This window comes from Meleagris gallopavo, chromosome 5, assembly GCF_000146605.3.
Source record: "Meleagris gallopavo isolate NT-WF06-2002-E0010 breed Aviagen turkey brand Nicholas breeding stock chromosome 5, Turkey_5.1, whole genome shotgun sequence".
In the NCBI taxonomy this organism is placed as follows: Eukaryota; Metazoa; Chordata; class Aves; order Galliformes; family Phasianidae; genus Meleagris; species Meleagris gallopavo.
Window position 1 is genome coordinate 14,325,312 of NC_015015.2, and position 27,327 is coordinate 14,352,638.

A 27,327-nucleotide genomic window follows, 5' to 3' on the forward strand; every position below is an offset into this window, starting at 1 on the left:
TAAATTACTTGCCCTCTACACCCAAGTTTCATTAAAATACTACCCAGCTTAATCTATAATGCAATCTAACTCACTATAATATCTAATGCACATTATAATTACTTTTTATGCTTTTCCTGTCATGAGTAATCAAAATCAATTTACTGAAAATGTGTTTTGTTGGGGTTTTCATTGGGGAATTGCATTGCCTGCAGGCATCCAGGTTGCCATGACATTATTTCAAAAATGTCCTTCATTTTCTTTATTTTGGAAAACAGCTGTAGCTTGCAGTCGCAGCAAATCACAAGCAGATAACTATCCAAAAAATTAGGGTCCAGAAATGGGTTCCAGAAGTGAACATTTATTTTAATTTGTTAAAACCTCGAAAGAAAAGGTTGGAATTTCTTTTTAATGTGACAAGTGTATCACTGGTTCTGAAAACCTGAAGCTGCTAGAGCAGCGCTATGCTTTGTATAACTTTGAGTTACATATTCCAGTGTGTATTTGGTCTCACTCATTGACCTGTCTTGCAAATGTCATTCATACTTTACTCACCTATAACATGACATACGTTAAATGATTTATTCTGCCCCACTTTATAACCTGTACTCTGTTAAGTACTTTCCTAAAGTGTCCTTTTAAACTGATAAATGAATGCTGTTATGCTCTGGTGATCCATTTAGCACATAATATTGAATGAAGAATTTAGACACTGATCCAAAAGCGATAAGGGTCAAAACAAGTGATTTTTTTTTTCATTTTATTACTTGCATCTGTTACTGAGCATCTTTTTGGATTTTACAGTTGAGTTGGACCATAAGTGGTTTTAATCTGTGCTTTGTCTAGATAGGAGTCATCTGCTAATCTCTAGGAAAAGTAATATCACTTACTTGTAAAGTCTTCAGTATCTTCCCCTCTGTTCTCAAGTGTAACCTCACGCATTCCTATAGAAGTGGCTGTAGCTGTTAAACTACTTTTTTCTTTGTAGGGTTCCCCTGCAAACCTTACTCTCCCAGGCTATTTAGGATAATACACAGCTTCTCTACCTGTGCCTCAGAGCCCTCTGGCCGAGGACAGTGATCTCCTTGCATCTCTGTCATGTGCTTAAGGCTTCCTTTTGTGCACTGCTAGTTTGATGTTTTGAATTCTTTTTGAAACATACTCAGAACTTGTGTGCAGTAATTGCTTGGGTTGAATGGTTGAAGAAAGTCAAATGTTTGACTTTGCAAAACTGTCAAAAATACACCCTCTCATCTCTTGAAGCTAGATTTTGTAAACAATGAATAAAGTTATTTGTTTTTAATTAAAATAAATAGTCAGGGGAGGATAAGAATTCATACAACGGTATACTAAAGGCATAGCTAAACTTTTGTGTGATGAAGGTCATGGAGTGGAATTTCCTCAAACTGAGGGCAGAATGGGTTCATTCAATTTCATAGAATCACAGAATGATTGTGGTTTGAAGGGATCTTAAAGGTCACCTAGTTCCAACCCACGCGCTGTGGGCAGGGATGTCAGCCAGGTTGTGAAAATAACTTTTCTTTCTGGTGTGTTGTTTTTTTTTTAAAAAAAATTTAATTTGTTTTTTAAATTTGTTTTAAAGGACTAACCAGCCGGGAATGTTCACAAAGAAAGAATTTGATCAGTTGGCCTCAGCAGTAGACAGCTTCAGTCTCATGACATATGACTATTCAACACCACAAAGGTAAGACTAACACTAGAAAAACAAAAAACTGAAGTAACTGATTCCTATTTATGCCCTTATGAAATCTACAACTTGAGGTTTGTCATTTTTTAAATTTTCACAGAGCGGATAATGTGTATTGACTGTATCAGATACTACAGTTTTGGATTAGTAATTAGAATTGAACCAGCAATAATTTGGATTTAGCTGCAGTGAAGATTTGGCACACAGTATTTTAGAAGGCTTTGCACCTGAGCTAAATAATTCTTCTTTTATTGGTACTGTGACACTCGTTTACAGGTGAACTTTTCACTTTTAGTTATTTGACACAGTTTTGCACAATGGTACAGAATAATCCAGTACATGTCACTGGAAAGAAAAGCTTTAAAGCACAATTGACAACTCACTTGTCTGATTCCTCATGAGACAGCAGACTGTGTTTTGACAGCACTGCTGATGTGATCATGGTTAAACATGTTTTTATGTTCCTCCACTAGTCCCTTCTTTGTACTTCTGCAGCTGTTGTGCAGCAACTCAATGAACCAACTTATCTACATGAAAAGCAACACAAAACTCCACTCTTGCACGTGAATATTCATTTTCAGGAACTTAGGATTTTTATGTCTTTGAAGTAGAACAGCAATCAAGTTGAGAGATCCTTAAACTCAGACTTTTAACATCATCATTCTCCAGAAGTGTGGTTCATTTCATCTCCAAATTGCAGATAAAGACATGCTCTTTGACTTCCAGGGTGATTCAATTTATCTTGCTTCAGTATGGTTGTCTACGGTTAACATTTGTGGTAAGCTGGCAGATGTAGAAATGCATATATTACATCATTAAGACCTCTGCCACCTATAGCATTCTAGCATTTTGATAGTGTCTACACAGGTTTATTTCTGAAGAGACTGAAGTTCTTTTCTATTAAGCTTACCTATCTCTTATCTCTTTCCCCAGACCCTTTTTCTAGATCATCAAGCCTAGCACCCTAGGGAAAAGGAACATATTTGAAATTAAAACGGTTATTTGTTCTTCTCTTCTGCTGAACTATGCAGCATAGAGATAACCATTGTAGCTTTCCTCTATGTAAATCTGACCTCTATGAAGATGAGATGCTAAGGACTTTCATATAGACTTTTCAAACCTATGTAGAACCCCGGATGCATTTAGAGATACACATTATACTGTATGCTACCATCTTTCTTCTATGGTGAAGCTTCACCACACTTTATGATATGTTAAAATCACAAGATCTATTATGGCACAGTCTCATTTTAATACTTCCACTACTACATTAAGCTACTTAGATCTGGCTTGGAGCTGGGTGTTTTTTTTTGTACTTCAGCATGTGAGGAAGACTGTCTTCAGTTAACACACCCATTGTGTTCAAAATACATTTTCTGAGAAATAAAATTTCTGAGAAAGGATTTCAAAAAAATAGTTCAGATCATCTTCTTTTGAATTAACTTTGATTGGTTTGAGTATTTTAAATGCAAGATAACACATACAGCAAAATTTCTGTACTGTTAGCACATGGTTTTTAAGGTCACTGATATCCTAAAGGCTTTGAGGCAGATAATTAGCAAACTAGATGATGTTTATAGTTATAAGACTAGAACATGCTTTTACTTTTATCATGTCATCGAATTTTTGTAGTAAAACTTGTTGCTATTGTCCCTGATGAGCTAGGAAGCAAATTAGCCTGAAATCCTGATACTGCATATAGGACAGTTCAACTACTCTGAGTATTCTAGTGCTACACTTTTTCATTCATGTAGCTTTTTGTTGTTAGCAGGCAATTATCTGTTTAGGGTTTCAAGCAGAAGTAGCATACAAACCTTAAGCAGTCACTGAAACCTGTATTGCTTACCAGTCATTGCTTTTATAGATCTTTCTACAAGTAAATGGTAGATTTTGTTCCAGTGTGTTATGCTAGCGTACAGTACAACACAGCATTAATATGGTACTGGAAAAAACTGAAGTTGTACAGATTTCTGAAATGTTTTGTGGGCAGTGTGCAAAGCTCCATGATAGAGAAAACATGCTAGGTGGAAACCAACGGTAAAAAGTTTCATGTCTCTTCACCACAGAAGTGAATTACCAAGCTGAGTGGGGCAAGCACCCTCTGTGCATCAGTAGTTCAAGCCATCTAGGAACATGCATGGAACCTTTGTAGGATTGTAGATTAACCTTCACTGTTTTTTTGTGTACCATAGTTTCCTCTTCACAATTTACACTAGTCCAAAAGAAAAGGCTAATGAGGGCAGATGTGTACTTTCTCTCACAGCTTGTTTGATTTTTTACTAACTCAACAGACCTGGTCCAAATTCTCCACTGCCCTGGGTACGAGCCTGTATTCAAGTATTGGATCCTGATTCAAAATGGAGAAATAAAATACTTCTAGGGCTGAATTTCTATGGCATGGACTATTCTGCTTTGGGAGCCTTGGGGGAGCCAATCCTCGGTACCAGGTAAAGTACTATCCAGAAAAGTCTTATGTTCTCACAAACTTGGAAATTTATAATCATTTATGTGTAAAAGTATGGATGTGTTGATAACATAGAAATGGCAAAAGTGATAAACCTATGTATGAGAAAGTGGCTCACTGATTACAAAGTAAGATCAGTTGTTTTCTGTACAGAAGTGCAGATAGATGGCACAGGTATTCTGTTAGAACACTGATAGGAAAAATGGTTGTGTAATTTTCTCTCCTTCCTCTACCCGTGTTATACATGTGGTTTGTCATCTTTCTGTTAGTGTTTTGCTTTATTTTTTATGCTCTATATCATTTTGGGTTTCATTTAGTTGACCTACTGATTCTTATCTCTCAGTTCCTGAAGTTGTTACCTATTACTTTCAAATTTGATACTAGTGTCAAACAGCAACAGGCCTCCAAATTTCTTTTGAGTAAAAAAAGCTTTAGTAAGCCCACCTGGAGACAAAAATCCATCAGATGATAAAGGGATGTATTTGAAAGATAGCCTGAAATTTTATATTGATTCTCCAAAGATAATGGTTGTTTTAGTTTTGGGTAATAGCCACGTATAATAAGCAGCTTCACAGAAACACGGTAGGGGTACAGTGCATCAAGCCAGAAGACAAAGCAATAAAACCAGTATGAATTTGGCAGGGAAAAAAAAATAAATAAAAAAATCAGGCTTTTTCAGAAGTTTGACATTAATTTATAAAATAAAACCAAGCCTTGAAGCGCACAAGGCGACTATTCTGATTTTTGCTCATAGATTACAAGGTGCATTACACCCATACAGTTAAATGTAGTTAAAAAAAATTAGGCACTGAAATATTAAGGAATAGACTGTATAAGATAAAATGTTCATGCCTTTGGTTACACAAACATTTTTGTTGTCATTTAATTTGCCTCCGATGCCTTCATGCTTTACCAGGGCCATTTGCTCTGCTATAATCCTATAGACACAATTAATTTTTACTTTGCAAAATTGTCCAAATTTCTGGGTAATAGAAAATGACTGCAACATGAGGGGAAAAAACCACTGTCTACAGTGGAAAGTGTACAGAAAGTATATCAGAATGGCTTCTTTGTAGTTAGTTGTAGTGATTAGGCAGAAATAAAATTAAGTATTCAAAGCTTTGTTGATTTGCAGTCATAATTGCATAAGCTCAGCACAATTAATGTAGCTTTGCCGTCCTTTTGCAAGGCAGAATTGTTGCATTATCTAGCAAAATAGGATCTTGGCCTTTACTGAACCACAGCTTTTGCAGTGAAGTTTTCTTTTGAAAACATACTGCACACTATTGTGGTTTCATAGACTACTCTGGACTATATTATAGGATTAATTTGTATTGGTTTTTAATTTATGACAAAAAAGTCTCCTGGCTAATAGTCATCTATGATTAACCACATTCTAATCCAAAAGCACGTTTAGCTGCATGTAGGGCACTGGTACATAATATGAAACAGTTTTATGTAAGAGTGGTCCTGTTCACATTTTTTTTTTGGCAGACCACGAGACTGACACTTTATGTATATCCACCACAAGCAATGTTTTGGACAAAGTCTCTTAAGTTTAAAAATCAGTCTGAATTTCTACATGAAATAGGTTAGTTTTCTCTATACTGCCCTACCTATTAAATACTTGTCTGTTTTTAACTTTTGTTTTTCCAGAAATGTATTTTGAGCATGCACACTTATGTATTAGCCTTTAAATTGTGTTAAGTAATTTAACAATAAAACAGGTTTAATGAAAACAGTTTTGAAGTAGACCAAGCTTCTGAATTGAAGCAGAGAAAAAAGGAGTTATTGCTGTGGAATAAAATTCCTGCCTCTTAATTGGTAAAGGAGGATTGTAAGGAAGTCTTAGTTTCTAGTGTCTGTGAGTCTTTGAAAACTATCAGTACTGCACCCAATGGAACCCCACAATGGGCTTAGCTTATCAGAGGCCCTCTTTCTCCCTCCATCCCTCAAAAAAAAAAAAAAGACTTCCTTCTTATTCCATTAAAAATATTTCAACTAAATATTTTTTCTGTCTCTAAATAACACGCAGCTGAGGCATTATCCTATTTTCTCATTCTGTATCTGCTTCATGCAATATAAAAAAGAAATAGACTTTCAGTGGAGAAATGGGTGACTTCATTATTTTATCTTCCTTACCTTTGCTCCTTAGTGAATTTGAGCTTCTACTTTGATGGTGACTAATTCAGGTGTTATTCATGATCTGTAGAAAGTGCGAAGATTAGAGCCTGTGCTTCTTTAAGGCACCCTTAGTATGTTGTAGTGGTAGTGACGTTAAGATAAAGAACTATTAATAAGACTAAAAATAAAACAATTCTTCAGCTAAGTGCTGAATGGAGGTATCAGCTTTGTCACTGTAGACATTTCTTCAGGCTTTTGCATGTGAGATTTATTGCACATACAGATCTTCAACAGGCCAATACTTAAAATTGTTATTATACCCTATACATGAAATTACACGCAGATAGCTTAAACAAAATTACACGCAGAAAGTGCAGAAACCTTTGCTGGTCTCGTAGTTTCTGTTTTTTCTTCAGGATAGGAGGAGGTCTGAATGCAGACAGATTAAGTTCACTGTAATTTTTTTTTTAAGTAAATAAAAATAATTTTCAATAGAATTTCTATTTCTATAGCTCTGTTTTTTCATGCAGAATACATTTTGAAACTGCTTGGTTATTTTGTTGAAAAATTATAGAACCTTCCTGTATAATATCCTTTTCTGCATACACACTATAGAAAGCAGTATGCTTGTTTTGTGTGTCCATGTATAAAAATCAGAAGTAAATGACAAGAAAACAATTTTTCTTTGACAGCACAATGTAGTTTGTCTTTGAGAGTTGTTACAGCAGGAACTATTGCTTATTTTTTTGCCATAACAATGTGTTGATCTTTGACTTGCAGCTCATTCACCAGTGGTGTTTGTTAATACAATGAGGTTTGTCTTGGAGATCGTAGCACATTTTTATGCTTTAATCTAACAAGTACCACTGCAGTTTAGCTGCAGGGAAGCTACATTCCCATGTATATTTAGTTCTGATGTAGTGTGTACAAAATGATAAACTGGAATAAAGGTTGTATGCTTGTGATTCCCCATATCATCTCCAGTCCTTCTGGCAATGTTTACTGCCCTCTGGCTATCAAGAATCAGGTGTCTGAACTGCTAAGATACATTAAAACTTAGCATCACATTAAAATCCTGTCAGAACATAAGCTGATGTGGTTGACTTGCTACTCTAATGATCAGTTTGTTCCAGTCTGTCCTCTACTGGTACTGCATCCTGACAATATTTCTTCTTTACCTCAAAAGCATACATCTTGGATAAATAATTCTTCACTCTCTCCCAAAGCTAAAATTGTTTAGCTTTCCTGCAGAATCTTTAAACAGGAGTTTTTTGATACCTGTATTAGGTCAGCAAGCCCCTTAATCTCACAAACTTCTACCTTCCTATAATTTTTCCCCCTCTTTAGCTATCTGCTCTTCAGAATCTGTCTTAATCATTGGGGTATTGCATTTCAATTGCAATAATACCCATTGTTTTCTCATGGGAGGTTATACAACGATGCAGTGGTGTTATCCATCCCATGCCATCTAAAATACACAGCCTTTATGACCTGGACAAAATGGGAGCTGATAAGGTCTGGTGGTAGCTGTGACATGTGTCACATGGCAGTGGTATCTCTTATATTTAATAAGTCAGCCATAGTTATTGAGCACACCCCTGCGAAGTCTTATCTATTAAAGATACTATGTCCTTTTTTTGTATAGTGCTGCAAGAGGGAAGATACCTCTCCGTTCTACCTGGCTGTAGATAACTTAAAAATATATCCTGCATTCAGGCTGCTTTTGTTCCAAATGTAGCTGTTGAAAGTAGATATGTGAATAACTCCATTGTTGTGAGACAATGCTGTCTGTGCTCAGCTTTTATTTAAAGGAATCTGAATAGGGATTTTTATGTTAATTTTTAAATACTTAAGAAGATTGATATAATAAATTGCCAGTGAAAGCAAGGGAGAAACTAATTTGACAACACATTGTGCTATTTAGAGATGGAAAATAAGATGACTTGCTATGTGAGGATGTTGAGCTCTATTGAGAATTTTATTGGCTGCCTTCCATTCTCTAAATAGCAAGTAATAAAAAGTAGTACTTCTAAACAGTTAGAGATGAGCTTTTTGCCCTGAATTACTGTTTTTTATTAGCAGCAATTTCTTAGCAACAACTTAAGAAGATTTGGGTCAACAGTGACTTTCTCATAGAAGGTAACAAAAAACATATTTAAGGGAGGCTGTCACTCTTCAAACTTTTCAAGGTTTTTACAACATTTATCTTCCTGCTGTAATTCTCTCAGAACAACTACTACCTCCTTGCATCAGAACTTTGTCTCTTGATTTAATCTGTTTTACTCATAGTTTATGTAACTTCAGGCAGTTACAAATATTTCAAATTAACTGATGTTCCAGTTAGCCCTGTGGGATTGAACGTCCTCTTGATCTGTTAACAGTCTCTCCAACAAAGTGGAGAAGTGTATAAGTTCTTTCCTAAATCGTAGTGCTGGGGCAATCTGTAGCATGATAGAAGGAAATTAGAGTTGGACTTGGCATTGGAAAAAAGTTATTTCTATACTAGAACTGTCTAAATAATTCAGGAGTATTTCAAGAGATTTATTCTATTAAATTTCCACTGCGACACTCTGTTACGCTTGGCTGTTATACATTGCATGGATGTCTCTTCCTCCCCTTAGGAAGGGAAGGTGAATTAATGCAGATAAATTAGAACACTTTATGAGATGAAATCATTATATGTCAGCTTGTCCAAGTGGTAAACATGATTGCAGTGCAATGGAAAACACAACAATAACAGCAGAGTAGCAAGGCCCTAGGCTGCAGCAAGGAAGAACTTGCTAAAATGTACTAGCTATAGAGACAGAAATAAAGAAAGGACATGACGTACCTTTGGAAAGCCTCAGATGGTCAGGGGTCCCCAGAAAGTTCTCCTTGTCTCCTCTGCCAACTCTTAAATGAAGTCTGGGATGAGGCGGATCCTGATTCCACCTCTTCCAGTCACTCAGATGCATTGCATACACCTGAGCTCCCCTGGGTCGGCCCTGCCTTCCCACCAGCTGCTCAGTCACTGGTTCAAGTCTTAACTTAGCATTTCTGCTACAACTACCTTAAATACTAAGTTGCTACAATTGTTTTTTTAACGTAAAAACGCATTCCTTGTTTGTTCAGAAATGTTGGAAAGGTGGCTTGTATTTATTAGTCAAATCATTAGATCTGAGGTTCCATTGTATTATGACACATTGGTTATGGACGAATATGTATCTGTTTAAAAAACAAAAAGTCAGTTGTGATGTACAATTTAAATGTTGAGCATATTGCTGTGAAATGCGCTCCTCTCTTTCTCTGAGGATTCTTTATTTAGTGTTAAATTTGCTTGCTACAGGCAATATTTAGATACTCAAGTGTTGACAAAATTATAATGATATAATTATTTCTTTGCTCTCTCGTATTTGAACCATTAGAAGATAGCATGATGGAATTGGGAAAAATACTTCTGTGGTCTAAAGCAAACAAATAGGAACCAGAAGACTTTACTGTGAGTTAAATTTGACTTGCATTTACAGATCTGCATGTGGGTGTATGCACCCAGTGTACAGTAAAGCGAAAAAAGCTCGTTGCTTTGGAAGCTTTATTTGGGCTTGTGAGATCACTAGTGATGAACCTAAAAACACTTCCAGCACTGACTGAATCTCTTTAAATATATGATGATTAACAGACAAGATAGAACAAGTAGCACCATCTGTGCGTCCAGATTGCTCTGCTATTAGCCCTTAACTCCCAGTTGCCCCATCCTCTATCATGCTCAATGCTGAAAGGATAATTATTAATTTTTGTCTGGTATTGACTGTCCCCATAAGACACTTCAAGACACTTCCCATATTCAGTACCATTGCAAATTGGTTGGGGTGGTGAAAAGGGCCTCCTGTATATGATTAATATCTTTATACAATTTAGGCTAGAGGAAGTTGCAGAGCTGACTAAATACACTATGCAGAATAAATTTCTGTGTCTTCAGAATCCAAACCTTTCTGCAGAGTTCTTCTCTTTTTAGGCCAACAAACGGCAGCTTGGATGAGGCTTATTGGTCACCTTGAGACCTAGCCTCCACTGATAGGGGCGCATGGCCTGGGGTGCTGGCTGTAGACAGTTGGATCTCTCTGTCTTATTTCTATATTGGGAGCATTTCTGACTTTTTCCTGTGAAAAAGGTCTTTTTTTTTTTTTTTTGTACTTTTTCTTTGGACTATCTGTAGTCTGTTCCTCTAGACTGAAACACATTAGCAATTAGTGTGTTGTATTGTGTTGTGTCATCCAGAAAACAATCCATTTGCACTGAGACTGCTTCATGATGCGTTACAGTGTTGTTAGAGTTTATTTTCAAAGCTCAGTCCTGATTTGTACTAAAAATTGATGTACAGAATCATAAAGTCTGAGTGCCTCTTTTCCTTTTGACAGGTTTTTAAACAGCAGAATTACCACATGCAGTAATATTACAAAAAAAATTGATGACTTTTTTGCATAAGGCAGTGGAAGAATTAATGTTTAAAAAACAAAACAAGGAAAGCCAGACATTTCTAAAGGTTCTCTGTGTTTTTGTGCATGGTTATTTTGAAAGGCAAGAAGAAATGTGTGTGTTTATTATGCATGATTTTGGAGAAGGTAGATACCACAGTGACAAAGTGCACAGAACTATTTTTAAATTGAGACAGGGGAGGTTTAGGTTAGATATTAGGAGGAAGTTTTTCACACAGAGGGTGGTGAGGCACTGGAACAGGTTGCCCAAGGAGGCTGTGGATGCCCCATCCCTGGAGGCATTCAAGGCCAGGCTTGGATGTGGCTCTGGGCAGCCTGGTCTGGTGGTTGGCGACCCTGCACATAGCAGGGGGTTGGAACTAGATGATCATTGTAGTCCTTTTCAACCCAGGCCATTCTGTGATATGATTCTATGATCCAGTTTCTGATGGAAGGACTCAGTAAGCGAGTCAAGAGCCAGCCTGTGAAATATGCAAGGTTTTGAATACGCTTCAAGTAATACTTACAGAAAATAATAATGAAGCATATAGCTCCAGAGCCTTTGAAATAATAGAAGTGCAAGTGTGTTCCACAACATTAACAGCTTTTGATTTGTGTGAGCAACTTGTTTACACTTGAGTTATACAGCGGGTGATTGAACGAGGTTTCTACTGATAGCGTTCAGTAGCTGTAAAAGACGCAATGAATATTTTCTTCACATTTTCTTGAGACATTTCTCTATGTTATTAGTACAGGGAAGTAGAAGGTGATTTTCTTTTTCCCCACCACTGAATGTTTTTGTGATTGTTTTAGAAAAATGGGTCTAGGAATGCTGAGTAACAAATTCTAAATCAGTTTTGGATTTTGTGTGCTAAAAATATGAGATGTATATTTCAAAAATGCTACTGGAACATAGTATTGTTCATGGCTAAGATAGAAATCAAGGTAGACTCTGATTCTTCATTGCCTTTTAGAAAGATAAGTACTATTAAAAAGATTACTACAAATGCACTGTTTTGAAGCTGAATGAAATCTACAAGATTATGCCCTAAGTATATCTGTAAATCCTGAGTTGTTGCTAGTTTCTTACCATTTAATGTAGTCATTTTCATAATTAACTTACGTGTAGCTTTCACTATCTATTTCAGAAGGAAACTGTCTTTGAAAACCTTAAAATCTCTCCACAAATCCCAACTTTTACAAATAACTTCAGCTTTCTTTTTTTTTTATTCACCAGCCCCTGTGGTTGGAGAGGAGAAAGAAAATTTCTCCAGAATTTTATTTCACATGCAGTTCAAAATATCTGCATTGCCAGGCTTAGAGCAGGTATGTGCACGCCCCATTTGTGTTTGAGGACATCAGCCAGGCGAGAGAGGTAACATGGAGTCAAAGACTGGAAGGTACACCTGCTGCCCTCAAATACTGGTTGGGGTGATAGAGGCAGGCGGTGCTTGCAATTTTCAATGCAAGAGTGAATTATCTACTACAGTGTTTCAACTCATCTTATCATTAGTGTTTCCTTGTACTTACCAAAATTTAGAGATGTTGCTGTTTTACGAGGTAATTTTTTTGTGTTTGAGTAAAAGCAAAACTTCCTTGAGTCATCAGTAGCCTAAGTAAATGCTGACTGAGTCCTAGAGATTTATTTTCCTATGGTGGTTCCAACTGAGTTGTGTGTTAATATGCTTAATATGATGTTCACTTGGAGCTATAAACCTGAAAAGGTAGAAGTCAATGAAGCTATCTTATTCTTTCACTGCTTTGAATTAGTTTTAATGAATTTAGGTATAGTTATTCCACTGTATTCCTCATTTTATAGTAATAAAGCACTAGACAGTTTGAGAAAACTCTGTATGAAGTGGAATATATTTTAATATGGACAATATGAGTGAAAAGTTGTGATTTGCATTGGCAATAGCAATCTGTGAAATCGACCCTAGATTTTAGCATCTTGAATTATGAGTGTGCGTAGAGAGAAATCGATGAGACAACAATCCTAAGCAAGACCTTTGGTCACCAAACCTGTGAAAGTAATATCCTCATTGCAAACTGGTGTTCTTGAGCCCACATTATCCAGTGAATGAGTACATGATGTGGTAAAAACATCTTGGAGACCATTTAACAATTAAATGTTCAGTTAAAAATATGATGAGGGTGTCCCATCATATCCCCTTGACAACTGCTTAGTTACCAACTTAAAATCTAGTTTCTTCTGCACTGGGATTGCTGTAATTCTTTAATTGTATTTTGTTGACATTAAGTCCAGACATTCTCAAGTGTTGAGTTTACCCTGGTTTTGTTTCTGTCCTCTTTTTCTCACTCATCTGTTTCTTGGGAATATAAGTTAGAGCACATGAGACTAGGTAAAATAGTTAAAGATGAATAGTAAATTGCTTATCACTCATATCACTTTTGACTTTGGAAACTATTATTATAAACATCTATATGTACAAAATGGATATCAAAGATACCAGTTAAAAGATTTTTAGAACCATGAATTAATAAAGGCAAGAGCGCTTCCTTTTAAGAGTGTGTCGAGGCAGTATGTACGTGATTCTTTTCTGATTTAGAAAGGATTATTCTCAGGTATATTTTAGTTGTTCTTTTAATACATCTGCACAAATCTAGTGATGAAAGAAAGCTGATGGAAAATCTCAACTGAAAAACAACTTTATCTTAAGAAAATCAATTAGAATTTAGGTCGGGAGAAACTAAGATACTTGAGAAATATTGTATTTAGTTTAGATTTATCCCCAGATAGAACAAAAAAGCCCTGCACCACTAGCAGTAAAGCGTCAAGCTTACAGAGAACCCCATCAATAAATTTCAATCAGATCTGAAAACCTCTACAAAAATGAAGTGTTTTCTCCTTGCTCCATACCCCCAGAGTCATCCTTGAGTAAATCCATAAAGGCAATATTAAGCATAAGATATGCCTGGAGCTCTGTAGCTGACTGGCAGCGTTTATTTAGCAACTGCATTAAGAAAAATTGAAAAATCCATTTGCTTCTTTATTTGTTCAATGTATTTGGGCTTTGTTTTGTTTTTTAATTTGAGGGTCTGGTACTGAAACATCAATTTGTCTAAGGTTAATAGTAAACACTCATAATTTGCAAGGAAACCACTTGCTATTAATTTGTTGTGAAACAGTCATTATCAAGCTGCATAATAAGATTGATTGTATGTTTTACTACATACAGTAATGTCTTCCAAAAATAAGTAATGTTATGTTAGTACTGATGGAAAGGTATATATAGAAAGAAAGGAATGTGTTAGGAACATAAGCTTAAAATCTTCAGGTGCCTTAACTGATAGATTAAAGCAGCAGGAGTCTGTAGTAACAGAGGAAACAATTTGCTCAGAAAGACTTCTCAGTAATCTTGTACTTGGGTAGGGAATGATGTGATCTTTTAGCTGCTTTTTTTTGTCTGTTCACATTCTCCAAGTTCACTAAAATTCCCTTCTCAGCAGTGTGCATAACTTAAGCTGATTATCTTTGCTCTTACATGTTAATTGTTTCTCATTTGAAATTTTAGATTCTTTTTGTCCATGTGGTGCTGATGGGAAGCTGGCTTTGAAGTTTGTGTCCTATATTCCAAAATATGCTTAAAGACCATAGACTAATAGTTAGTCAATATAGGTTGTATTTTCTGCTTGGCTGCTTATATTTAGACCGCTGTTCAGAATCTGTCTCGGATTCTGATGTATTCATCTTCTGTCCCATTTCTCCCTTGTTTAAGTTTAGAAAAGTGTGCAATTAAAATGTTTTTTCAGCTTTAATTTCTTTAGTATCTATAGTTTAGTAATGGAATATTTCTTGAGATGAAATTAAAAAAGAAATATGTTTTTTTGAAAAACTTTTGATATACACAAACTTCTTTTTCACAGAATACTCTATTATCAGAGCTTGATTTGTTTTTAAACTTGAAATCTTTGTTTTCAGGGTTATTATAAGAATAAATTTAAAAATTAATGTTTTAGCATGTCTTACACACAGCATATATTGAAGCTTCAAATATTCATCCCATCCTAAAGTATATATCTGCTATTTTAGGGGTATCCGTGACCTCAGATCAGAACTTTCGAACCCCATTGCCTGAAGCTATATTCTTAACTAGAGAATCTGCCATATCTTTGCACTTCCTTTGAACAGTTTCTAATTATGCCTATAGCAATCTGTCTGCTAACATGGGATTTTCCTCTTCCAGAATTTCTTTTTTACTGGAGCTGTCAAACTGAGGCCTTGTCTTTCACTGCTGACTACAACCAGTATGGTATCTGAGGAGAACATGCATAAATGATTCCTTTTCCTTTGCGTTCTTGCTAAATCTGTACTTCCAATCAGGGTGTTTATAAATAACTGTGCACTGCCAGAGGTGCGAAGTTCCACCCCCGGTTCCATCACCTGCAAAGCAAACTAGAATTAAGACAATTAGAAAAGTAGTGGAGTTTGGGCAGCAAATAAAAGGAAAGCTTATTAAAAACAGTCAGGCATCCATGCTCATACCCACGTTCTTTTGGCTGACTTAAGATAAAAACTCCCGGTTATGTTTCTGAAAGGTAAAGGATATGGTGGTGTAAAGGCAGAATTTTAAATAGGAGTAAAATACTCTTATTTTCTTTCTTAACTCTCCTGTTAACTTTGCTGTGAAAAGTTAGGAATTTGTTTAATCTCTTTTCCCTTTATTTTGAACTATCAGAAAAGCAAATGTGTATGTGTTTTAATTCCAGGAGTACCGCAGGTAAGAGCAATACCTTTAACTTTGACAAATATTGAGATTTTATGAGTGTGAAACAACCTGAAATTAATTTTTATATGCATTTTGTGCTTTTGTAGCTGCTATGCATCTAAAATTAAAAGGATACCACTTAAAAGATCTGTGGTACACTGTTTAGAGCAATGGAGAATAGAGCTAATGCACAATTCAAGAACACTGGGAAGTGATGATGTAATAAATATTGGGATGTTAGCTGGAGTGGTTTAACTGCTGCATGCTTTTGTTTTCCGTTGTTTAGGTGTTGTTGTAGTTGTTTTTAATCTCACATTTGTAAGAAGATTTCTGCTCCATGAGGCTTTTTCAGTCACCTTTATCCTTAAATAGATTGAGGAGAGTCTTCAGCTTTCTTTATTTGAACAAAGGGAGAGTCCATTGGGGCATACCCTAGTGGAGTCTCTCAAAGTACTGGGGACACAGCTCCTCTTTTGTCCCCGTACCCTAACACTAGTGATCCTTTCCCCCTCTCCCCATTTGCTGAGGTACTCAGGGTTCCCATTCTTCTCTGTTCACCGTTAGTGCTCATCCCCCACCAGTAGGAACCCCCCTTCATTTCTTTTCTTTACACAACCTTTGTAATCTGGATTCAGAGTTTGTTGCTTTGCCCAGCGCAAATTATCTTTGTATCCTGTAAAGTCTATCACTCTTTGTTCTGTCCAGCAAACAAGATTTACATGCAGGTGCTAAGCCAGCATCTCCTGTTATACACCTGCAAGATAAATTCGTTTAACCAGATTCTTGTGATCAAAACTCTTCTTCTCAGCTTTTTCTTTATCTTGTTTTGTAGGAAACCCCTATCCTTCCTTTGTTCTTCCCAAATTTCAGCTTATTTGCAAGGACACCTTATCCTTCTTTTTCCTTCATATACATTTAATTGATTATTTTATAAATCCTAGGCATGATCTCTTGTTATTCTTGATCCCTGATTCCTTCCTGAGTCTCTCTTCAAGGTTCTTGCTATTACTCTGGCTTACCACCTTGTATCTTACACCTTCAGACTCATTACCTTAGTTTATTGGTAAGTCTTCTTCATGACTGGAATCTCTTTGCCCTTTGTCCTTACACCATTTGAATGGAGAGTAGACGTTTAACAAGTTAAAAAAACAAACAAACTTTTTTTTTAAACAAAGAAAACCACTAGCAGGCTTGCTGCACAGTTGAAGTGAAGAAAGAAAAGTCACACAAACGGGAAACAGTCTGTACTCTTGCTTCCTAAACATGTTTCCTACCAACGTTGGTGCTGGTTTTACCTAGCATGCAACGTTTACCAACACTGTGCAAAAAATGAAACGATCCAGAGAACTCTAAAGAAAATTCTGCCTCCTATTCCCTTGTCTTTGTGGTTGCCAGGAATATGTGGAAAGAATAAACAAAGGGCAGTTGTAGAATATTCTGCCTTATTCGATGGCCCGCTAAAAGGAAATTTTAGGACCATTTTAACTGCCTTTAAAAGAATGCAGTGGGAATGCAGGAGTTTGGCAAGGGAGTTTTTTGTGGTGTTTTATTTTGCCTTTATTGAAATAATTCTGGAATATTGTGCTTTGAGGGATCTTGACTGTGATTTTGAAAAATCTGGGTGATTTGAAAACACAGACATTTGAAACTTTCATATCTTTCACTTTATTAACTGGCAGCATTTTTCTCCTCTGTAGCAAAACAAGGCAAGTCATTTTCTAGTGCTCTCTTTTCAAATAGAAGGTTGTACCAAAAAGTACTTATGAAGGTCCTTATTCAAGGACAATCTGCAGATGTTATATTTCCATCTACTTCGAAATGAATTTGCACGGATTCCAGATTATTTGCCTCTGTTTGTTTGTGGACAGTGTTAGTTTTAAATGTTGTCTAACCAAGGAAGAATGATCTTTGTCAACCTAGAACATAGGATGCTGTCTTGCAGCAGTACTGGAGGCTTATTTTAATGGACTGCTTTTGTGCTGGGAACAGGCAACTGTACAATAACATTACCAGTGCTGTAAATCTTGTTATGCTAACATGTTGTTCTATTTAGGCTTACACAGTGCATGATTTCTGTCAATTATGCATTGAAAATCTTTAGAGCTTTTACTGTATACCTTTTAATTTATATTTTTATCTCTTGCAAAGTTCACCATATCCATGTGTGAGCTCTTTTCCCAGATAGTGGTGAAGCATGTATTTTGTTAAGAGATTCTGTTCATAATTCTAAGTTCCATGTATTTTACAAGTTTATAACGTGAAGGAAAAACTTCTTAGATTAGAATACTTCAGACTTTTAGGGCTGTGTTGCTTTCAGAACAATGTAAACCTCTTCTCATTGAAGTATCACCAAAAAGAAACGTCCTTGGGCCCAGAATAGAAGTTTAGCAACCCAAATATGGAACCTGAACTCCAATAGGAAATGAATTAACAGACTTGGTTTAATATTTGAAATTCAAATGGAGATCTGGCGAGGGAGGCAGAAAAGCATGTTAAACTTAAAAATAAATTAAAAATATAAATCAAATATTTGAATTATTATTGGGCTTCGGGTCACTGCAACCTGTATCGATTCAAAAATATCTCTATTCCAGGCAAGAGAAAACTTAAAAAGCAGGGAGGCATGAGAGTGGAATGCTAATAATTTACTGTTGGAACGTAGAAATATGGCAACATTTGAAAAGCAGTAAGAGTGACTGAATAACTTATATAAGATGTATTTATTTGCCCAAAGTTATGGCACTGTTAAATTGCAGAATTGTGATTTGAATTGCTAGGAAATATAAAATATATAAAAATAAATTCCAAGTATTCATTAAACTGCAAAAAAAAAAAGAACTGTTTTGAGGACAGTGCTGAAATAGATTGAGATGCTAAAAATTGATTTTTGAATTAGAAGTGAACAGCAATATCGTTTTGAGAACTGCTTGAAGTTAGAATTCTATTTGCTTTGAGGTGTTGTGTATGATTCTTTTTATGCATAATATATAGTGTGTGCGCTCAAGTGCATTATTGGTTTTCATTTGATACATTTCATATCTTGAGTGATCCTAAGTATTTCTGTTTATCTGGATTTCTTAAGGAAATAAGGTTTATGACTCATGTCGTCTCTGCTGGCCATCTTGTCTGTGCAGTTTTTCTCTGCAGTGCTTTTTGGACATATGGACTAATTTAAACCAAATTAGAAAACTGTTGTGAACTGTGTGTTCAGTTGGGTTAGGCCATGTTATCTGTGTACATCTCATGTTGTGAATCTTTGAATGTGGTTTTGCTCAAAATATTGCAACAGGGTTTGAATGTTAGGTAGATTTCTAGGCTTGGCTGGTGAGACACTTTCTGATTGATCGTATATTAATTTGGCTAAAATACTTAATTGCTTTACTCTGGTCCAAATCTCAAAAAGGTGATAAAAGTATTTGCTCTGAAGTTACACAGTAAGCAATGTTCTACTGGAAACTAATTAGGTAAACTTATTTTCTTAATACTATTTAAACTGACAAGAACGAAAGCCAAATATACAAGCCTGTCTGAATGTCTGTAATCACATTTCAGGTGACCTCCGAAACTTCCTTTGTGTTCCTTTGTGGAGCCAGGGGTTGGACTCAGTGACTTTTGTGGGTTGGTACAAATGTGTGTGATAGACACAGATGTAATATTAAGTAGTTAGCTAATAATAGATTTTAGAGAAACAGTTTTGTCGTTTTGCCTGTCTTTTTTTTGCTTGGGTTGATAGTAATGGTCTAAATGCTTGTTGTGTGGAAAACAAAATGCCTTATTTTTTTCCTTTATTAGTCTTTCATCTTTAAATCCCACCAAAATCTTTTAGGAAAAAAAATGTTGATTTCTGAAGAGAGGAAAATATTATCTTGTTTCGCTAGTGTTCTACTAAACATTATTTGAATAGCAGTAATGTGTAATAAACACAGATATGGACTCTTTAAGCATAGTACAGTTGTAGAACATGCAGCACAAGTGAAGAATACACTGTCTTACCCACAGTGATTTTGTCCTACATTATTGCTTTACTATCACTAAGTAACCTTTCAACTATTGTTCATACTTTTTCCTACAAGGTCTCTACTTTACATGACTACAAGTTGTTATGGGATGTAAGTTCCATAGGGAAAGGATTTGGAAAAAGTAGAGGCTTCGGATGGTAAATAAATAAATTGGAAGAGGAAGACTGAAGGGTATTACCAAGTATTTGAAAAATACTGAAGTATAATACTCAACCAGATTTCATCATTTCTGTTTACCAAATGCAGATAGATAATTCTCAGAGAATGAAATAAGCAGTGTTTTGCCTTAGTTGCTTTCTGGGAAGCAGGTAAAGAGTGGCAGTTCTATTTGTCTACTATATTCCCCACCTATTCTAATTTTTTTTTTTTCCCTTTTCAAAAAAGTTTGACAGATGCTAAGGTTAATGAATTTTAATTTTAAATTGGCCTTTTCCTTGAGCTGCTGACAGTCTCTTCTATACCACAGGGACTGTTCTCTCCCAAGTCACTTCACGTTTCAATAAGAAATGAAACATCTGATGGAAACTTCTTCATAAATAAGTGAACTCAACTGGAACACAGCCAAAGACTATCAGAGCTGGCTCCCTGAATCCCAATCTTGTGTTTCACCGTAGTATGAGAGATTAGATTCATTAACCTCTCATTAGAAACATGTCAATGTTAAAATCCCTTAGTATACTAGATTCAGTCTATTAAAAACCCCAGAAGGCCAGTTAATGCAAAAGAATTAACTTTTCTTATTCCAGAAGTTATTAGTATATTCCTCATTTGGCTTGGTTCCATTTAATTGATATAGTAACTTCTTAGGTGCTTTTCTTCTTTTAAAAGTAGCATAAATTTTACTAACCCAGGACAATATTTAACTAGAAATGATTTTCATAATAGTGGAAAATACAAGCACTTATTGGATAGAAATACTGCTTATTTCAATGTTACATTTTTTATATGTGTATACAGTGATTATTATATTTTACATATCCATTTAATAACACTTCAAGAGTTCTGTGCCAGTATATATTAATACAGATATACTTTTCTATTTAGAGAAAAATATTAAATCCTGTTTGAGAAGATTCAGATATATCCAGATACTAAAACACTACATTTAATTCCAAGTAGAGTTCAGAGTATGAATGGAAATTAAACATCTCTATTGCCTACGACCTGAGGAGATTTCTCCTCTAATTAAAATAAGTACTGTGAAATAATTTGAGTAAGATGAAATTCATTCTGTATCAGTCATATTAAATAGCTTTCACTCAAGCTTGATGAGAATACCAGTTAAAAATCCATAAAGCAAGTAGCAAACAACCTTATATTAGCAATGTGTTTTTGTTTGTATTTATGTGCTACTGTGAAATAAAAGACAAATTTCCATTTTGTATGGATACTACAGGAAGCACAAAAGGATGCTTTTGAATCACTTAACACCGCTGCTGGAAATAGAAAACAATATTTTCAAAGAAACTGCACTTCTCTGTTATGCAGAAATATGATTATCAGCCACAATTATTAAGTCATTTGGCTACTGTTTCAAAGTATTATTTGTTGATCAAAGTGTGATTAGTAGGATAATGCCTTAAAAGAAACATATGTAAAAGTCATTAGTGACCTGATAGGATTTTGCTAGATTGAGGTTTTAATGTCCGTGTCGCATTCATTAGTACACACATCCTTTAGTCTGCAAACTTGGTTGTGTTGCCAAATCTGCTGCTATGCATAATCAATTTAGATCACTAAATGGAAATTTAATTTCCTTATCCAGTTCATGAGTTTTGGATCTAAATGTACTTCGTTATTCCAGCTTTGATTCTGAGATTGCTACTGATATGAGCAGAGTTAATTGGTTTGTTAGCTCTTGTGTTAACAGAAGGAATCCAGAAATATGTAGTCTGCTTAGAAATTAATGCTTCCTATTTATTTCCATGGAAACTACAACAGATAAATAGTACAACAACACTATTTGACAGAGCAAGTTTTCAGCTACAAAACACGCTCAAAATAGCGACCACTATTAGCTCTGCATTTTAACCAGCAATGAACAAGAGTCTGCATGCTGCACTATTGAAAATCTACACCTGGAACACAGCTGCACCAGCAGAGGTGACCCACTGTCTCACACTGCTATGAAAACATCAGTAGGGAGATGTTGTCCACGAAGCCCAGAATAAAACTCAGCAGAGATGTTACAAGCGTATACTTTCCAGTTACCTGTTGTCAGGTCAAGTTTAGGGGTTTGCTGTCAATGTAAGCTGAGTTTTCATTCTCAAGAGGCAGATATTAGAATATTCAGCCATGTTTACGGTTATCATAAAAATATTAGAGAAGCTTTCTTCTAAAGAAAAAGAGGTCTGAGATTTAGTTTGCGGTTTTGGACTGATCTCTGCAACAGGAATTTGCCCCAGTCTCAACTAATGCAATGGGTGAAAATACATCTCAGTTGCCTGGGATGTAGAGACACATTTGTTAGTTGTGCACAGCTGAGGGAAATCTTTTTTCAGTTTTAGTTCTGTTTGTTTTTAAGAATGACTTTACTGGTATTGTTTACAAAAAGCCTAGAAACAGTTTCCTTGCTAAACTGCAAAACAACTGTTCTCTGTGCTGGTGATACTTAGTTATGGATATGATTTCTGTATGCGGAGCTCCTAACTTGCAAGATCTGAAATCATCTGTGAGCTGTGCCCTTGCATGTTGAAGTGGAACAATCTGAAGAATTGTGATGAATTAAAAAAATTTTTGCTATTCATGAATCCCAGAGGCAGTTTATCATATTGCTTAAAAATGGTAACATCAATATAAAAAAAATTGTATTTTGTTCTCTATCTTAATTATTCTTTAACTTTATGTACAAATAGAAACTTCTGCTCATATTTTAACTTCCTAGGAAATGTCATTTACCAGGAGCTTCCTGAATAGCAAAGCTGCTTTTCACTCAGCATCTCTCTTGGTATCTTGTTGACAGTGGGTTTTTCCAAGTGTTGACTTAATTACATGAATTATTCTGAATGTATTCATTTGCAGATTTCTGCATTTCAGAATGATGTATTATAAAGCCCCCTATTACTACAGTTTTTATGGATCCCCTTAATACAGTTTTAAGGGCCTTAAGTCTCATAAGTCTTTTTCTTTAACTGTGAACGCTTGCTCCACAACATAGTTTTAATAAAGAGGAGATACTTTGGAAGTCTATGGGCTTCTCTGCTGGGTTTTTGAGGTTTGCTTATTTTCCCCTTTTTCCATATAAAATAAACCAATGCACAATATATAACTTAGTTTTTACATTGCAATGAATATTCCCATGAAAGGTTGTATATACTAGTAGTACACTTAAAAAGATGCAGCAAATGTCTTACTTCCTTAATTCACTCTACACCAAGTGTTTTTCCAGTTCAACTTCAGTAGGCAAGGCCTCTATCATGCATGGTATGCTATGCAAAGACATGAGCTGAAAATGAAAGGAGATCTTTCCTTACCTAGCTACTGAGTCACAGTTCAGCTTTAATTTTATATTTTTATATTCTTTCACATCCAGATACCTTGAACTCTCAGATCTAGTACCAGTGGCTGATTAATTTTGCTGTGATTCCGGAATATCATAAGGCCACGTCATTTTCTTTCTCCTTCTAGAAAATTATCCTTTAAGTGGCACTATGGTGCAGCTATGAAGGTTCTTTAATGTGATAGGGAAACAATGAGCAGTAATAATTTGCTGAAATTATAGGTTGCTTCTCATAGACTGTATCTGCAGTTATTTATTTCCTTAAGAGCCATGTCTGATTTATTCATGTGTGAGTGGGCATTATGACTCTTTACCTATTTTGAAAGGTTTGTGACAGTAGAGAGATTCTCTAAAAACTCTTATACTCTTTTTTACATTTAAACAATTGCCAGACTAACGTTCATCTTGAACGTACAGTCTTACATACCATTATATATATTAGGCAACCCTGGAAGCTCATCAATAGTAACAGACAATATTCATGCAAGTTGCATAGAACGTTTTATTATGGGACTAATCTTTGCTAGTGAATCCATGTGTTATAATGAACATTAGACACCCTTAATGCTAGGAAAAAAAGATTTCCTTTATGTAAGGATACCTTACATTTTACCTTAAACAGTGAGCACTTAGAATCTTAGTCAGGACTTGTGTATTAGCTGCATTTCTATTTCCTCTTCCAGTCTTACTGAGCAGTACCACTTAATCTCTTTCCTTTTGCCTGCAGGAGAACTCATTTTTAAAGCGAGGACTAGGTGATCTACTCATGTACAAACTGCAAAAAGTGATTACTTGGCAGGCCTCTGCAATGTTTCTTGTCTAGTTGAAAGCAGAAAATTACTTCCTGTTTATTGTCCTTCAGATATTTGCATTCCAACTTCTAGCAAAATAAGCCTTGTAACTTTGACTCTAAGACCTCTGTTTCCATCAGTGATGTTTAATGGGTGATTGAATCATAACCTGGCAATTGTTGCTGATCTAATAGTTCTGTTCTGCTTCCCAACAGCTCTGTTACGAAGCCAAGTTGATATAGGAATGCAGTTACGCTATTTTCATGACCAAGTCACATGCAGTGTTTATAAATTAATGCAGATTAGCTGTATGTCCTTTAGAGCCACTAACCAACAAATCCATTATTGTGTATTTTCAGAGCTAAGGCAACTCTAGCCATCCAGTGGCTGCTTACAAGCTCATTTTCAATTATTTTTACAACAAGTACCCATTCCTCATAATAGATGATTATGTAAGCTTTCTATTTTTGTCTCATTCTTGCTGTGGCACATGAATAACTTTTAATAGCCTCTAACAGCAGAGAAATTGCAAATATATACTTCAGGGCATTTTCTTACTGGGATTTGCTAATCTTTGCAATTCATAAAGACCTTAGTGATCAGATTGACCGTTTCCCCTCTGTCACTCGGCTTTATGTGGTAAACTGATGTTCAGAAACTTGCAGCTAATTACACTGGTTAGTAAGTACACTTGCTTTAGCAGTGACTATTAGTAGAAAGTATATGTTGCATTTCACGTGCAATTTCAACGTGACACTATTTTGGAAATAGTGTCCAAAGAAAGGTGGGTCAATATTTCTTTAATGATAATGATGTGTTAAGCACATGGTCCTTGAGCAGTACCAAAGAGCCAGTAGTAGATGGAAAGAGCATAAGCCTTGTGATGGACTGCAACAAGCATAACTGACTCATGTCTCTGTCTCACAATCCATGTGGTACATATAAAGGCATAATATTTTAACTTCTGTAAAATTATAGTTAGCCTGCCTTACCATATGATTTGTAGTTTACAGAAGACAGCAAGTTTTTACATGTGAATCTCCATCTTGAATAGCACTGATGGCCATGAAAACGCCTTTGTACATATTGACATTATGACTTTCATTGTTGAGGTATCTGAGATGCTTGCTAAGTATTACAAATGGTCACATAGGCTTTTTCTGTAAGTCAACCTCTATAACTTAATGTGTTCATAAAAACACTCAGGAGACAATTATAGAGGATGATGCTTCGTACCTGCAGAGAATCTGTGTACTACATTCTTGTAGCTTCTGTGGTCTGTCATTATTCTGTGCATCCTCTTAGCTGCCTTAGCAACTCCTAAGCAATGCACTGATGCTTAACTTTACATTTCATCAACATTTCCCATCTTTCCTGCTCCTGAATGTTTTCCTTTTAAATTACAGGCTTTAAATGCATTTATTTATTTACTTGCAAATTCTGTAGATACAATAAAAGATACTGAAGTCATCTTGGGGTTGGGAACAAGTGGCAGTACATGCATGTCTAGAATTTGAAATAGGTCCGTAGGCATACTTTCTCTCTGGGAAATATAGGCTGGTACAGGGATATTTATTCTATTAGCCATTCATGAGAGCATTGCACTGATGGCACTGAACCATGATGTTGAAGGGTTTGGGGAAAGAGTCAGAGGCAAGCACTATTATTTACAACTAGTCATAAAAGGAGATAGCTTCGTAATTGCTTAGTTTGACCTGTTTGAGCGTTCAGGTGCAGTATGAGTACAGATTGGTACATGTGGTTCCCTGCTATTTTTACTTGTGTTGAGTGCTGTGACGTGGTTCTGTTTGAGCTATCCACAGATTTTTCTGTAATCTCAGCTCAAGTTAGTGTTTTAGCTTTTGCAGTCTCATGAGCTACTGCAAGAAATGGACAGAGTTCTGTCATTAAATTTGAGTTTCTCTGTCATGAAAACTTCTTTACATTTCTTAACCATTTTCCTCTGTACAAGATAATGTCATAATTGGTGAGTCCCAACAAGCAAAGAATATGGAGAGGAAAAGTTTGTATCTGGTAACGTACAAAATACAAGCCCAGGAAAGGAACACTTCATGTGTGATACACATAATTAGTCTAAGCTGGCTGTTGCAAACAGTGATTGAAAAAAAGAAAAAAAAACAAGCATTCCCTAATTGCTTACTCTATTGTATTACAGTGAAATGTTCTTGCTATCCTTCCTATTGGTGGAAGAGTTTTAGTCCTTTATTCTACTTGCTTAATAGAAAGTGGCTTCTTAGAATGACTGATTTCCTTGGCAGAATATGTTCTTGAATTGTTTATTTTTGTGAGATGAAAACTTAGCTTATGTTTTGTACCTGAAACATCGCAAATTCTGTGTGAATACAGAGCTTGTAAAGGTGGTATGTTGAATGCTGTAATAAGAAATGCCTGTCAGGCGTGACTGGGATGTTTTGTCCGCTGGATATATCTTTATGTTGATTTACCAGGTAGTGCAGTAGTTCTTTAAGCTGTTCTATCTCAGTGGACTTATTTTAGAACTCACATAAGTTCCTCCTTCCTGCTTAAAAAAAAAAAAAACTCAGTGAAGTGACCCACCATGTGCCTTAGGTACTGTTCTATGGAAAATATGCTTGTATAGCAGTCCATGCTAGATTATGAAGATGCAAGCATTAGCTCACAAAGCTATTGAGAGAAATACCTTCTAGAATTTACCGTAAGACATCAGCCTTTTGATTTTAAGCAAGAGAAATAGCAGTTCACTAATTCTCTACAGTGGAAAAAGGGATCGGGGGGGGTAAGCTAAGAGAGGAGAAATAACTTAATTGCTGTTTGCTTTAGTGGCTGTTGAGAAAAGCTGCACAAAGTTATGGGTAAAATATACATTACTTGGAATGCAGCTCTCCATTTAACGAGATTCATTATTCTGAACTAGTTTGTTAAAACTGGTCAGGGCACATAACACAATGGGAAGTGCAACAATGACACAAGAGCAGCAAGATCCCAGGCTACAGGGAATGAGGATTTGCTCAAATACAACAGCCCTAGATGCAGAAATAAAGGAAAGAAGCTGCTTACCTTCAGAAAACTTCAGGTAGACAAGGATCTCCAGCAAGATACTCCTTGCCTTCACTGCCAACCCTTAAATGAGGTCTGGGAGGGGGTGGATCCTGGCTCCACCAGGTGCTCAATCACTTACTGGTTCAGGCTGTGAACTTAGCATTTCTGATACAGGGTGGACTTTCCAGTGTGTTTGACTTCATGTTTGTGAATCTCTCATTACTCTGTATCATTTGGCTGCACTCAACTGCGTGCACTAAAAAGATCATCCTATTCATAGGAAATTTTGTCAATTTCACTGGGAATATGTGCACTGAACTGGGACAGTCCACTGGCCTAGTGGGGCCAATACCAACTCTTCTGCTCTTCTCTGACAGCTGTAAAATAAAAAGCATATCCAGCTGGAGATTTTTAGCTATTTGTGTGTAAATGGATGGTCAAAAAAAGAAAAGTTGGCTGTCAAGTACAGTAATGCTTAAGGGTCATTGGGAAAAGGATGGTATTTAGTAAGAATAGATAG

General features: G+C 35.9%; 1 protein-coding gene and 1 long non-coding RNA gene across 8 annotated transcripts in view; one reads left to right on the forward strand and one right to left on the reverse strand.

Annotated features, from left to right (window-relative positions):
- Positions 1-27,327, forward strand: part of CHID1 (chitinase domain containing 1) — a 119,197-nt gene that overhangs the window by 38,277 nt on the left and 53,593 nt on the right. For all 7 annotated transcript variants that reach the window (XR_793579.3, XR_793581.3, XR_002115019.2 and 4 more), the window contains exons 9-10: positions 1,583-1,684; positions 3,979-4,134. Coding sequence is in view for 1 of the 7 variants with exons in the window: in XM_003206307.4 (XP_003206355.1) it covers positions 1,583-1,684; positions 3,979-4,134 (258 nt within the window). In the remaining 6 variants the exon portion in view is untranslated. The remainder of the gene's footprint in view (positions 1-1,582; positions 1,685-3,978; positions 4,135-27,327) is intronic.
- LOC109367696 lies at positions 1,698-10,436 on the reverse strand. The gene is made up of 3 exons (XR_002115021.1): positions 9,106-10,436; positions 6,294-6,357; positions 1,698-2,470 (listed from the first exon to the last, which is right to left on the reverse strand). It is a non-coding gene; the product is annotated as an uncharacterized LOC109367696 (long non-coding RNA).